This window comes from Astyanax mexicanus, chromosome 8, assembly GCF_023375975.1.
Source record: "Astyanax mexicanus isolate ESR-SI-001 chromosome 8, AstMex3_surface, whole genome shotgun sequence".
Classification (NCBI taxonomy): Eukaryota; Metazoa; Chordata; class Actinopteri; order Characiformes; family Acestrorhamphidae; genus Astyanax; species Astyanax mexicanus.
The window spans coordinates 40,040,468-40,053,766 of NC_064415.1; the positions used below are offsets into that span (position 1 = coordinate 40,040,468).

General features: G+C 36.8%; 1 protein-coding gene across 1 annotated transcript; it reads left to right on the forward strand.

The window, feature by feature from the left end:
• The first annotated feature begins 656 nt into the window (after positions 1–656).
• On the forward strand, positions 657–8,609 carry tcea1 (transcription elongation factor A (SII), 1). The gene is made up of 10 exons (XM_007260182.4): positions 657–867; positions 3,073–3,135; positions 3,230–3,335; positions 4,548–4,650; positions 5,009–5,154; positions 5,633–5,689; positions 5,962–6,116; positions 6,243–6,389; positions 7,836–7,907; positions 8,009–8,609. The coding sequence occupies exons 1-10, from the start codon at positions 793–795 to the stop codon at positions 8,015–8,017; spliced, it is 933 nt and encodes a 310-aa protein (XP_007260244.2). The 5' UTR covers positions 657–792; the 3' UTR covers positions 8,018–8,609.
• The last annotated feature ends 4,690 nt before the right edge of the window (positions 8,610–13,299 follow it).

Consider the following 13,299-nt stretch of genomic DNA (forward strand, 5'->3'; position numbering starts at 1 on the left):
TCATATTATATATATATATATATCTAAACAGGTGGTGCAACCTGTTTAGATTAAGTAATGCGTAAATTTGAAATTAGTAAACACGCTTACGTTACAAATAACCTACGTACGTTTGAACTCGCGCACAGCTGGTGTATCCGGCCCGGCAGGTCTGTAATAATAAAACACATTACAGCTTCAGCTACAGACACTGAACTGAACACTAGATGGAGCCGATGTTCATTTTAACAAGCGGTCGCATAATTTAAGCCAAAGACCTTTAGTTAACCTGAACCCCTTTGATTGAATTAAAAGCATCTAGTAGATTCGTGTTCTCACTAATTTTATCATTAATATATTCACGCGAGGAATAACAATAGCATTTAACATTACAGGTAGTTTAAATACTGAGTAAATATAGGATATTTAAGAGTGTGTGTGACATGAAGAGCATTTCTACAATAGATTAACGTTCCTTAGTCCTTTACACATATTTAGCTTACATAAACAGATTATATATCTTCAGTATTAGAGAGAAGTGTATGGAGTGTTTCAAAAAAAAAAAATTATTTTTTATTTTATTACTTAAATTTGGGAGTTTAGGGTTTTTCGGATTGTTATGGTTAAATCGTGTAAATACGGACTCTGGGTGATCTGAGCTCGATTAGCCGCGTCTGCTGCCGCTACCGCCGCTGCTGTGCCTCCTGCCCGCTTGCGGTGGGCGAGCTGCCGGTCTGAGAGCTGCTGAAGGCGGGAGAGGTCTGGCCGTTTTTCCAGCGCATTCCTCCACACAGCCGAACACGACCGAGCAAAATGGGCAAGAAGGAGGAAGAGGAGATCATCAGGATCGCGAAGAAGATGGATAAAATGGCGCAGAAGAAAAACGGGGTAAGGTGTCGGGATGGAACAGCCCAAAGGGACAACACTCGGGCAGGGAGCTAATGCTAATGCTAACGGGGATTTGGGCTAATTTAACACAAAGTATATTTACAGTAGTAGCTGGCTAGGTAGTAACTAGCCTAACCTACAGCAGACTTAACACTCGTACCGAAGCTATATGTGCTGGTCAAACTGCCGGTTTAGCTATTTAGCTGGCTATGTAGCTAAGCTAGCTAGCTTAGCTAAACAAGATGCTTGTTTGAATTGCTGCGTTATCTAGCCAAAGCTTTAGCTTAGGTATTTAGGTTACCTAATTCATGCACACAATAGCTAGGTAGGTAGCGTTAGCTTAGCTAGGTTAGCTTTAGCTAAGCTAGCTAGGTGTGTGAGAGCAGAGGTGGTCACTGTTGGTCAGTGTTTGATTTAAATATGTTAGTTAGGTTAACCTAGCTCCTCCAAGTGTATTTGGGGTCTTGTGCTCTGAAGCAGCAGAGTTCAGATGGTAAAGCGGTTAGCTAACCTAGCTAGCTTAGCATTCATTTATACAGGGAGAACTGGCGTAAGCTAAGCTAAAAGCTAACCCATCTTTCCCCCTGCGGTGCACTCTCTCTATTCTGACCCAGCGAGCTAAAATACAAAGTTATGAAGTATTACTACACTAACGCAGCCTTTATTATCTGTTTTACTTGATTAAAGCATCATAGCTTTGGCCAGACATTGTTTTAAAACGCCTTAATGCTTCGTAAATCAAGAAACAGATTCCTGGAGTCAGTTTGTGTTTACATCTGTGGCTCTACTGAAATCTACGGAGCCCCACAGGTGACATCATGTAAAAATAAATGAACAAATGAATGAATGAATGAATGAATAAATAAACAAATGCGTGGCCACGTCTTATTAAGATGTGAGAACGATATACTAGTGTATAAAAAATAGAATATCATTGAAAAGTTACTTTATTATGATAGTTCAGTAATTCCAAAAACGTGAAACTCATATATATTGTATAGATGTATTACACATAGATTAATGTGATTCAAGCGTTTATATATTGTATTATTAATGATTAGGGTTTACAGCCATTAAGAACCTAACAGTCAGTGTCTTAGAAAATGAGAATATTATATAAAAGCAATTGGTATTTTTGACAGTGTTGGCTTTGTGCCAAGTCCTGCTGGAAAATGAAATCTGCATCTCCATAAAAGTTGTCAGCAGAGGGAATCATGAAGTGCTGTAAGATTTTGTGGGAAAACACTGCACTGACTGATCACTGATTGTAGAAACTTCACACTAGACCTTAAGCAGCTTGGGCTGTGTGTCTCTCCACTCTTCTTTCAGACCCTTCTCCCTTGATTTCTAAATTAATTGCAAAATTTACTGATGATCAGTGATGCAGATTTCATTTACAAGCAGGACCTTGCACACTGCTCACCCTGCCAAAAGTACCAGTTGGTCTTATATAATATTCTAATTGTCTGAGACACATTTTTTGTGTTTTTATTGGCTTTAAACCCAAGTTTCACATTTTGAACTGAATTACTGAAAAAAAGTAACTTTTCAATTATTTAAAATTATTTTTTGAGATGCCCTAGTAATTAAGTCATGAGGACTGCTATTTAGCCGGGACTTAAATATCTCGTTCCCTCGCCTTAATAAGTAGTGACCATACATTATTTTTAAATTTTTTTTTTACATCATGTTCCCTTAGGTACTCTGTAGAAATCTGAAAACACCTGTCATTTTTATTGTGATTCACGATATTTTGTAATTTTAAGACTATGAAATGCCACTGACATAACGAAAAATTATACACTTTTTAAAGACAGCAAAAATTGAATTAACAATTTATTATAATTAACTAGGGAATTATATACTTATTTCTTCACCTACTTATGTCCACACTGTGTTTTATAGAGTCACGGTTATTGAAGCATGACTGGCTAAAACACTGTTTACTGTTTTATATATGTGAACAAACATACAAATAAGCACAATAGACCCTATCATGATTATCAAAAATTGTTCATTTATTGTACGATAATTCGATATTGCTATTATTGTGACAGGCCTAGTCATTTTCTTTTTCACACAGTGTGTTGCTGACAGGCCTTGATCATTAGCTGAACTAATTGTGTTAAGGTTATTGCTTCCTTAATAACCCCAGTGTGCTGTTTTGTATTAACACCACTGTTTTTCTTTCTATATTTCATTCAGTCAGGGGCGCTGGATCTCCTCAAGGAACTCAAGAACATACCCATGACCTTGGAGCTGTTACAGGTATTCTAACTCTGAGTGTTTGTAAATATGCTGATACACACATTGTTAGTTTTGGACAGATTATGATCTTTTGTTCTGCTTTGGTGTTCTCTAGTCCACCCGGATTGGGATGTCTGTGAACGCTATTCGCAAGCAGAGCACAGACGACGAGGTGACCTCACTGGCCAAGTCTCTTATCAAGTCCTGGAAGAAGCTCCTGGGTTAGTCAAAATTGATGATGTTAATGGCTAGGGATGTAAGGCAAAAAAATAGGTAACACTTTACTTGGATGGTCCATTTTACGGCCTTGTTGATACTCAATTGACATTCAACTAACACTGAATTGAATCTCCATTAAATTAAACTTAACCCTATGCTGAATGTAAATTATTCAAAATAGAACCTAACCCTACACCTAACCTTAACCCTTAATCAACCCTAAGGTCTAACCCTACACCTTACCCTAACCTTAACCCTAAACTTGACATCTAATTCTAAACCCAATAATAGAATATTAAAGGGATAGTTCGGTATTTTTGACATGAGTCTGTATGGCATCATCATAACCAGTGTCGTGCATCCACACTGACTTACCCCCCACAGCGTCCTGTGAGCCGAGTTCTTGTCCAGTTTAGGTCAAAGCGAAAGTAGTCCGGCATGTTTGCTGGGGTCAGGAAATTAACTCCTTTTTCTTCCCAAAGCAGTACGTGTTCAAAAGAGTGATTTATTTACATCACAAAAAACTAACCCTGCAAAAGTCACGCCTCGTAAATCACTTGGGTCCTACTTTCTCTCGTGCCATATCAATGCGCGCAGCGCTGCAACCTGACAGCTAGCCTACGTGTTTGGGTCGCTTTGTTTACTTCTCGCTTGTTGATGAGAAAGTAGGACCCAAGTGATTTACGAGGTGTGACTTTTGCAGGGTTAGTTTTTTGTGATGTAAATAAATCACTCTTTTGAACACGTACTGCTTTGGGAAGAAAAAGGAGTTATTTTCCTGACCCCAGCAAACATGCCGGACTACTTTCGCTTTGACCTAAACTGGACAAGAACTCGGCTCACAGGACGCTGTGGGGGGTAAGTCAGTGTGGATGCACGACACTGGTTATGATGATGCCATACAGACTCATGTCAAAAATACCGAACTATCCCTTTAAGCTTTTGGGTTAAAGTTGAATGTATAGTTATATTCAATAGAGAATCATTTACTATTACCTTTTAGTTCATTTAATAGAGATGTAGTTGAATGTCAGTTGAGCATCAAAGAGGCCATCAAATGGACCATCCAAGTAAAGTGTTCCCATAAAATATTTCAGAGAGAGAGGGTGTATTATCTGTATTGTGTTATAATTTTTTTGCCAATACCGAGCCCTATACCTAAACCATGTGTGAAGTGTATTTAGTGTGTAATATAAACATCACTTTTTATAAAGATGAGCCTTCTGGTGGAGACAAAAGCACAGAGGAAAAGAAGAAAGAGCCTGCAGCGCCTGTTGCGTCACCATCCGAGGACAGCCCTGAGCCCAGAGAGGAGAGGTATACAGAAATTTAATTAAGAAAAATACAGTTTTGCAAAAAAAAAGAAAAATGTACCACTAACCGTTGTGCTTTCACCCACAAACATTCTGAACTACTGTAAGTCCTCCTGAAATCTCTGTCACAAAGCAAAGAGTTAATTCTTTTTTTTTATTTTTTTTTTTTTTACTTATTTGTAATGAGATTTTTGCAATGGCAATTCAGATCATTAGTGGCTCTGTGGATGTAACATGAAAAATTAGAGCAGTGAATTTTCCTTTATTTTCACTATATAGAGATTACAGTGATTGTAAAAATACATACTGTATGTACAATAATCACCCTCTGTATCTTGCCTCTTCTTTTTTCGTGTTTTCAGCTCCAGCAGTAATTCCAGCAGTAAGAGTGAGGTTGCTGACGTGACGCCCAACACACTGATTTCCACGTTCCCTCGAGCCCCGGGCACGTCTGACTCGGTGCGCCTGAAGTGCAGAGAGATGCTGACTAGTGCTCTTCAGACTGGAGGCAGGTTATGCTGACCCATATTACTGCAGAAAACAATTTTTACATTGTTTCCAAATAAATAAGAAGGTTGGCAGTGTTGAAATATTACGTGTTTTTTGCTTTATTGATTAGTATTTTGCTCACTAACCTAGTGTGCAAATGTTATGTGCACATATATTTCATACTTAATGTGTAATTTTTTTATTTCATGATTTTACTTAATTCTAAACTAAAGTCATATTCATTGTACATATATATATATATATATATATATATATATATATATATATATATATATATATATATATATATATATATATATATATATATATATATATTTATTTATTTATTTTTTTTTTTTTTACATAAAACGATATTATGAGATACTGAAGTTATGCATTTTGTGGCTCCTTTAACTATTCTTGTAGGTTTTAACTGTTGGTCATTAATCGGAGTTCATGTGAAATAATGTTTCTCTGTATCTTTTCTTCCTGGCTAGATGATCACATCACAATTGGGGCTGACTGTGATGAACTTGGTGCACAGATTGAGGAATATATCCTTTTCATGAGCAGTTCTTGTACGAATAGTTTTGTCTTATTATAGTAGTCTTTCACATCTTATTCCTTATAGTCTGGTATCCTGATTTAATCAGTTTCTAGTTTAGTATGTGTTTGCTGTCTATAAATAGTTTGTGTGATAGTTTAAATGCCTAAATCATCTAAGTGACACAGCAAAAAGATTTGAAGTCAGAAATCTTTCTTTTGATCTTTTTTTATTATTTTTAATTTTTGGGATCTTTCGATTAACCCCTTGACCTAAAAACACGTGTCTTCATGGAGTTCAAAAACACCGACATGAAATACAAGAACCGTATAAGAAGCCGAATCGCAAATCTTAAGGATGCCAAGAACCCCAACCTTAGGAGGAATGTACTATGTGGCAACGTGCCTCCAACCCGCATAGCCAAAATGACAGCAGAGGTGAGTGTGGCCTTTTGTTTCACAGACTAATATTTCATACGGTATGTTTTGTTGACTTAAAACCCCATGCTCTTTCTTGTGGCTTTAAAACTGTTAGCTCTATTGACAAGGTGTGCATTTTTCTAGGAAATGGCCAGCGATGAACTGAAGGAGATGAGGAAGAATCTGACCAAAGAGGCTATCAGGGACCACCAAATGGCCAAGACTGGAGGCACCGTGACTGACCTGTTTACCTGTGGGAAATGCAAAAAGAATAGATGCACCTACACACAGGTACGTCTGCAGCCAAGCCATAGACATTCATATCAATTCCCAGCTAGTATTTTTTTGTGTGTGTTAACAAAATAAACATGTTTGAAAGTGGCATCTTAAATGTACACTAGAAGGTAGGGGTGGGAAGCTCTAGGCACCTTACGATTCGATTTGATTCAATTACGATCCTAAGGTCTGGGATGCAATTATAAAAGAACAGTATCATTTTCTTCTATACAGAATTTCTTTTTCCTTGTTGCTTGAATACTTGGTATTTTTAAAGTAAAGTATCTGTAATGATCCACAGTGATTCCGCTATTTAATAGGTTCTTTGACACTATTACTATTTACTCAAAAAAGCATAGTTTTTCCTATTAATGAAATGATAAATACAACATTACAGGATTAATAATATTAGGGTAATATTAAATCCATCTGCAAGGAAAGCAGAAGCAAGAAGCTGTTTATAATGTTATGGCTGATCAGTGTAATGTTTATACAGAGCTACTTCATAACTGCATATTGGTTTTTCAGACTTTAATATTAATGAAAAATGTAGAGAAGTATAATACAAGTATTAATGAAAATGTAGTACTGTATGCATTACAGTGCTGAAATTCTACTAAGCTATTGGTCATCATGGTTCTTTACTGTAAACCAGCCAATCAGAGCAAAGAATAACAGCTTCATTTTCATTTTAAATCATATAGTCCAGATCATGCACATTCTCACTATTGTCTCAGCATCTTTTTTGGGGGCTCACACACAGACCAATGGCTAATATTCAGCAGTGTCACCATGTTTACATTGTGTGGTTAGTGTTCTGATCTGCCCTCTAGTGGAAGCCTCCAGTTACATGCATAGCTTATAGGCAAGTATGTGGACAGTTACGTTCATAATGGAGCGGGTTATGTAAATGAACACATGGCCAAACAGCAAGTGCATCTTTATCTTTAGAGTGAAGCCACTTTTAGGACAATGTAGTATGACGTATCTATATGTTGTTTGTTTTTCTTTATTTATTCTCTTGTAGAAAAGTAATTAATCATTTTGAAACGTGTTATATCAAAAGGAGATTCTAAAAAAAAGTATTTAAATGCATTGATTTTTATTCATATGTGCTGTTGAACAGGACTGAAATGTGCAGTTGATCAGTGTGTCCCGTTTCGTCACCTCACATTTAAGAAAATTGCTATTTCTCCACTGCCACGCACCGTAATTACACTTTGTGGGTTCGGAGCGGGTGACATTGGTTTTTAACCGTAAAAACAGCAGGGGACCAAAGCTACTGAACGTGATGTCGTGACCGAGAAAGGCAAAAAAAAAATGGTCCTCCTGTTTTTTTTTAAATTGCAGTCCGGATACAAGAGTTTTATCACCTGAGTAGAAGTGTAAAATATTATACCTATGAAACTATAGTCAGCGTTCTTGTATTAAATTCTTTGTACATGTTTCTATTTCTCTCAGGTTCAGACTCGAAGTGCTGATGAGCCGATGACCACGTTTGTCTTCTGTAATGAATGCGGCAATAGGTGGAAGGTGAGATTTTCTTTTTCTTTCTCTCTTTCTTTGTTTAGATGGTCAGCAAAACCAATTCATGTTAAATTAATCCCTGTACTTCCTGTTCTTTCTCTTTACAGTTCTGCTGAAGGCAGGGAAGAACTGTCCGCACACAGAGAGGTAGCTAAATTCATGGACCATGTTTCTGTATCATCAACCAATAGGAACTTTTAAGTCTGTGGCCTCTGGTGTACAACGGCCACAGTAGACATCAATGTTTTTATTATTTGATTGTTTTGGTCCTTCAACTCATGTCCTGTGTTTTAACTTGACGTATAGCTAGGCTCAGCCTTTGGACTAAGATCGGTGTCGTTGTTTCATTGTTTCTTTTATCATCTCTTTTTATATGTAGTTGAGCTTTTTTTTTTTTTTTTTTTTTTTTTTTTTGACGACATTCACATGTAGGCGGTTTTCGTTTGCCCTAACAGAAATTAGACACAATTATGCTATTTAAATTTCCTAGGCTGTTTTACCAAATCGATGGAAAAGGATAAGGCTGTAGCTTTTATTTGTTTTTATTGTTAACTCTGTGTTAGTTTTATTTTAGTCTGACACATTTTGAACCATGTTAGAAACATGACCCTTCTCCCAATGTATTCAATTTGTATGCATGATTGGCAAATTTCTACTGTTTACATGTTTTTTTTTTTTCTTGAGTAAAACATTTTTAAAGACTTATAATGAGTTTTCATGTGTTTATTGCGTCTACAGCTTAAAATATCTCTGCTTTTCTGTGTTTTCTGGCTACTGAATCTTCATCACCTTTTAAATTGACGTACATGATTAAAGTCAGACATCATCTTCTGAACACCTGATTTAGCTGTTCTGTTAGTCATATCTGTTAAGGCACAATAAATCCTTACTATGCAAAGCTTTGGTCTTTGCACATGGTCTCGATCAGGGCTTCCCAAGCTTTTGAATCCTTCGGCCCACTAAACCTACAACACAACTCTCTGTGGATGACAGGGAAATTTAATTGAGTGTATTTTATTGACTACGTTAAACCAGTATGTAAAAGCAAGTAATTCTGATTATTTAAACAATTGAAATGCTTTTTTTAAATGACCTTAGGACCTTTCTTGTGAAACACCCTGTTTTTATTATTTATCCATAATTGGTAAAATTCATACAATAAGATTGAAATTGTTCACTCAGACTCACACTAATATTAACATAACAAGCTTGCTAATCCACCAGCTAGCTGTGTTGGCCTTGATTTCCCAAAAGCTTCTTAGCACAAAGATGATTCTTAGATGGTCGAGTGAGCTTCATACTGAGCACTCTCTCTCTCTCTCCAAGTTAAGACGTTCCTAATGCTAAGATGCTTTTGGGTCCGGTTCATCTACAGCCCAAACCTTTGCACGTCATTTAACCCATGTAGACTGTTAGTGTCTAGACTAAGGAATAATAACTGTTTTGGTAAATTTACCAACACCTATATGTATTATTCTTCGGGTTTAAGTCAGTTTTTTTTTTCAGTTAATTTGTATTTTTTAGCGTTGATCAAAGATTGATCAAAAATGTCAGAGGAGGGTGCAAGAAATAAATACAGCAAGTCCTATGTTCTTGAATAGTAAGTATTTCTGTGCAGGTTAACATGGAGCAACAGCAGATATGACATTTGTTCACAGCTGTAGTCTGTATTTGTCTGGGCAATATATCAGGTTAAGTTTCACCAAAACTGACACTCAACCACTAGGGGAATGTTCTTTCTGCTTATTGGTCTTTTTTTTTTATGTAGAGCAGTAAAGAAAATACTGGAAGAATGTCCTGTGTTCTGGACTTTGAGTGTATTTCTGTGCAGTTTAACATGGAAGAAAAGGCAAAAATGACATTTGTCTATAATGATAATGATACATTAATTATTCAAACAATAAATAGTGCTCAGATTCAGATTTGGGGTTTATGTGTGCAGACTGTGTATTTATAGTTAGAGAAGTATCCAACATTAAAACCAGAGAGCTATCTATGGGTGAAGCTGAGAGAAGATAGATAATCAATCAGAACCATTGGACAAATATTGTTCAAAGTCATCACTGGTGTACTAAATAACAGGTGATAAACATGTAGACCAAGGAAAACCACAGCAGTTGAAACAGAAACATTGTGAGCTCTGTAAAGGAACAACTGTAAGTGTCATCAGCTCCAGCCTCCAGAGGGCAGGAGTGAAGGTATCACAATCTACTGTTAATAGGGATGGCTTCATTAGTCCCCATTGATGTACAATGAATTCAGAAGTCTTCGGAAACATTTTGTATATGAATTTAAAGAAAGGTAAAAAACTGAAGTGATCAGAAGATCCTTCATCATGACCCAAAACCCACTGCCTGAAAAAAATTCATCACAGAAGATGAATTTTATTCACTTTAATTTAGTGAAAGTAAAGTTTATCTGTTCCATTACTGCATTTTTAGCACTATAAGGTGCACTGTATTATAAGGCACACTATCAGTAAATATCTGTTTTCTGGTCTATTTTTTATTCATAAGGCCCTCCTAATTATAAGGTGTATTATGCGACACTAGTAAGGAACCGTGGTGTTTTCATTCTAATTCAGCAGGTCTTGCCCCTGGGTGGTAAGACCTGTAAAGCTAAGCTAAGGTAAGTAAACAAAACTGTAAACAAACACACTCTGGATGTTAATCTACACAGATTTCTCTCCTGAAAACAATTTATTTGGGTGAGTAAAGTGCTTCCGTTTATTAACAGTAAGCTTAGATTTGCAGATTTTCACTGAGGCTAGCTGCGGTTAGCGGCTAATGCTGCTCAACAGCACTACACTGAGGAACCCTGAGTGTTCTGGTAAGCCAGGGTGATATTATCTAGCAGTTTGTCCCACGTAGCTTTTGTAATACTGTAAACATGCAGGCTACAGATCGATATACTCACCTCTGAATGGCAAAAGAGCTAGCACTTAGCACAGTTAGCGGCTAATGCTAATGCTGCTCCAGTCTCCGTGCTGGAGAACTAAACTAAAACTGGATTATAAGACTTACTCGCCACGATTTTTGGGAAAATTACAGGATTTTAAGTGCACCCTATAAGGTGAAAAATACGGTTCTTTTGCTCACAAGAAAAATGGGTGGGTTAAGACTTTTAAACAGTCTATCAGATTCAGATGTAAACACCAGGAAGTAAAAGTAGATGGTAAAAGTAAAAGTAAAATCTTTTAATGTCCAATTCAAATGTTTTCAGTCTACAGCAGAAAAAATAAAGGATAACCCTCCCTGTTCCAATACTTTTGAAGGGGGCTGTATTTTAATGATATTAGTAACATATTAATGAATTATAGAAGTGTTGGGTTAAATATGGTAAATACTTGTTTGTAAATGTTGTTTATACTCTTTCTTTAGCTGAGTTGCATGTTTCTCTCTCTCTCTGTGGTTTCAGAAGCAGATGAGTGGCCAAGCCCTTCACTCACAGCCCCGGCACACCCCGCTCGGCCCCCTTTACTGTTATCAAATGGGTTTTGTTGCGTTTCCTTCCAGCGCCTTGATGTTTTAACAAGCCCTCTTGTATTAGCACCTCATCTGAATAACAAACAGGCGAGGCTGATTGTTTTTGATGTGAGTATGTGCATATGGATCAGGCAGGCTGGAAGCAGCGGTTCATCACCTGTTAAGTCCACGTTACTTTGGTGCATCTTATATAATGTTTAGGTGTAGGAGAGTAACAGTAAAAGCACTGTTGTAATGGTGGAACGGTTTAGCTGTGTGTTTTCTGTGTACGGAGGTTCAGTGCTGGTGAATGGGTGAAGACAATGTGCTGGATGTGCTCTTTTGTGATGTTTCCAGGTGCATCCTCTCCAGAGGAGGAGTGGAGATCCTACCATTATCTCCATCCATAAACACACACAGCACTCTGTTCTACGCTGCTCAGCGCCCAGGTCCCTACCCAAGAGTTAATATTTGGATATGCAGAATTTGTTTGTGACATACGCTTATGTACACCAATTAAATTACAACTTTAAATATTTAAATCCTGTGTACTTTACAATTATTTGGAGTATATTTCTTAGAAAACGGCTTTATTTCTACTAAAATACTTTTACTCATAGTGTTCAGGCTTTGTGTTATGTTTCATTAGACATTTACCTGGAACTCATGTCTTTTATTTGCCATAAACTGGACATGACATCCTCAGAGTGAACGCCCAACAGCTTTTTTTTTAACACAAATGATCTTTTTCAGGCATTCTACAGTTCATTTAATTCTCGCATCATCTAATGTCCACTGATTGAAGTAGGCCAGTATGCACCATTTTCGAGTACCAGCATTTTTTTCTCAGTACGCCATCGCTATAAAAGAAATGGAACAGTCAAACTCTGCCACCAACTATAGAATAACCTTCCTGAAAATGTTTGGAAATCAGACACAACCTTAATCTTTAAATCTAGACTGAAAACCTACTTGATAAATTTAGCTTTTTGTAATTAATGTTTACAGAACTGTTTAATGTACCACTCTAGGGAGAGTAGAAACAGCCCTGTGTTTTCTCCATGCGTCAACAATTAGTTTGATTATGGTTTGAGACACACCCAGGTATTTAGTTAGAACTTATTTTCCAGCTTTATGCATCTCTATGAAATGTCTTCTTATGACTTAGGGGTAGTTGTTCAGAACCCTACTGGAAAACCCAGCTTATAACAACTTTTGCAGGTAACTGGTCACAGATATTGTTTTATTTTTTTAAAACTATTGTTTCTAATTTTATTCCACTTTCTCCAAAATTTGGAAGAAAAATTACACCATCCACAGCACAGCAACCCGACTCTAATAAGCCAGCTAAATTCTAAATTTTCCTAAATTTTAATTTAAGTCTTAAATTTGAATTGGAATTGAGAAATGGCAAAGTAGAAATGGAATGCTCTGTATTTCAAAGAAATTCCTAACACGTAAATAATGTGTATTTAACAATAAAGCTTTACAGTATATATTACATATGATTACATTGTGAATTGCATAATCCCTTAATTCACATACTCCTTGCCGAGTACTGTTGGATTTTCCACTCTGCAAAGCATTTCTCCATTGACTGTGTTAGCCCTTTTGTTTTAGAATTTGTGTTCTTTTTAACATCGCTGATTTTTGCCTGCCCTCTGATATTGCCTTGCTGTAAATGACCCTTGGACTGATTCTTGTATCTAGGGTTGCCACCTGTTCCGGTTTTCACAGGACTGTCCTTCTTTTTAATATTTGGTCCCGGAAAAATAAAATCTCATTTAATGTCCCGGTTTTCACTAGGTTAGTTTAACTGACTATTTAGACTTTTCTTCCTTCATTAAATCTGTCTTTTTTCTCGCTGACGTGCACCATTCTCTACTCACTCACTCTACAATCATTACAGGCGGCTCCTACAGAAGGGAGAGCGC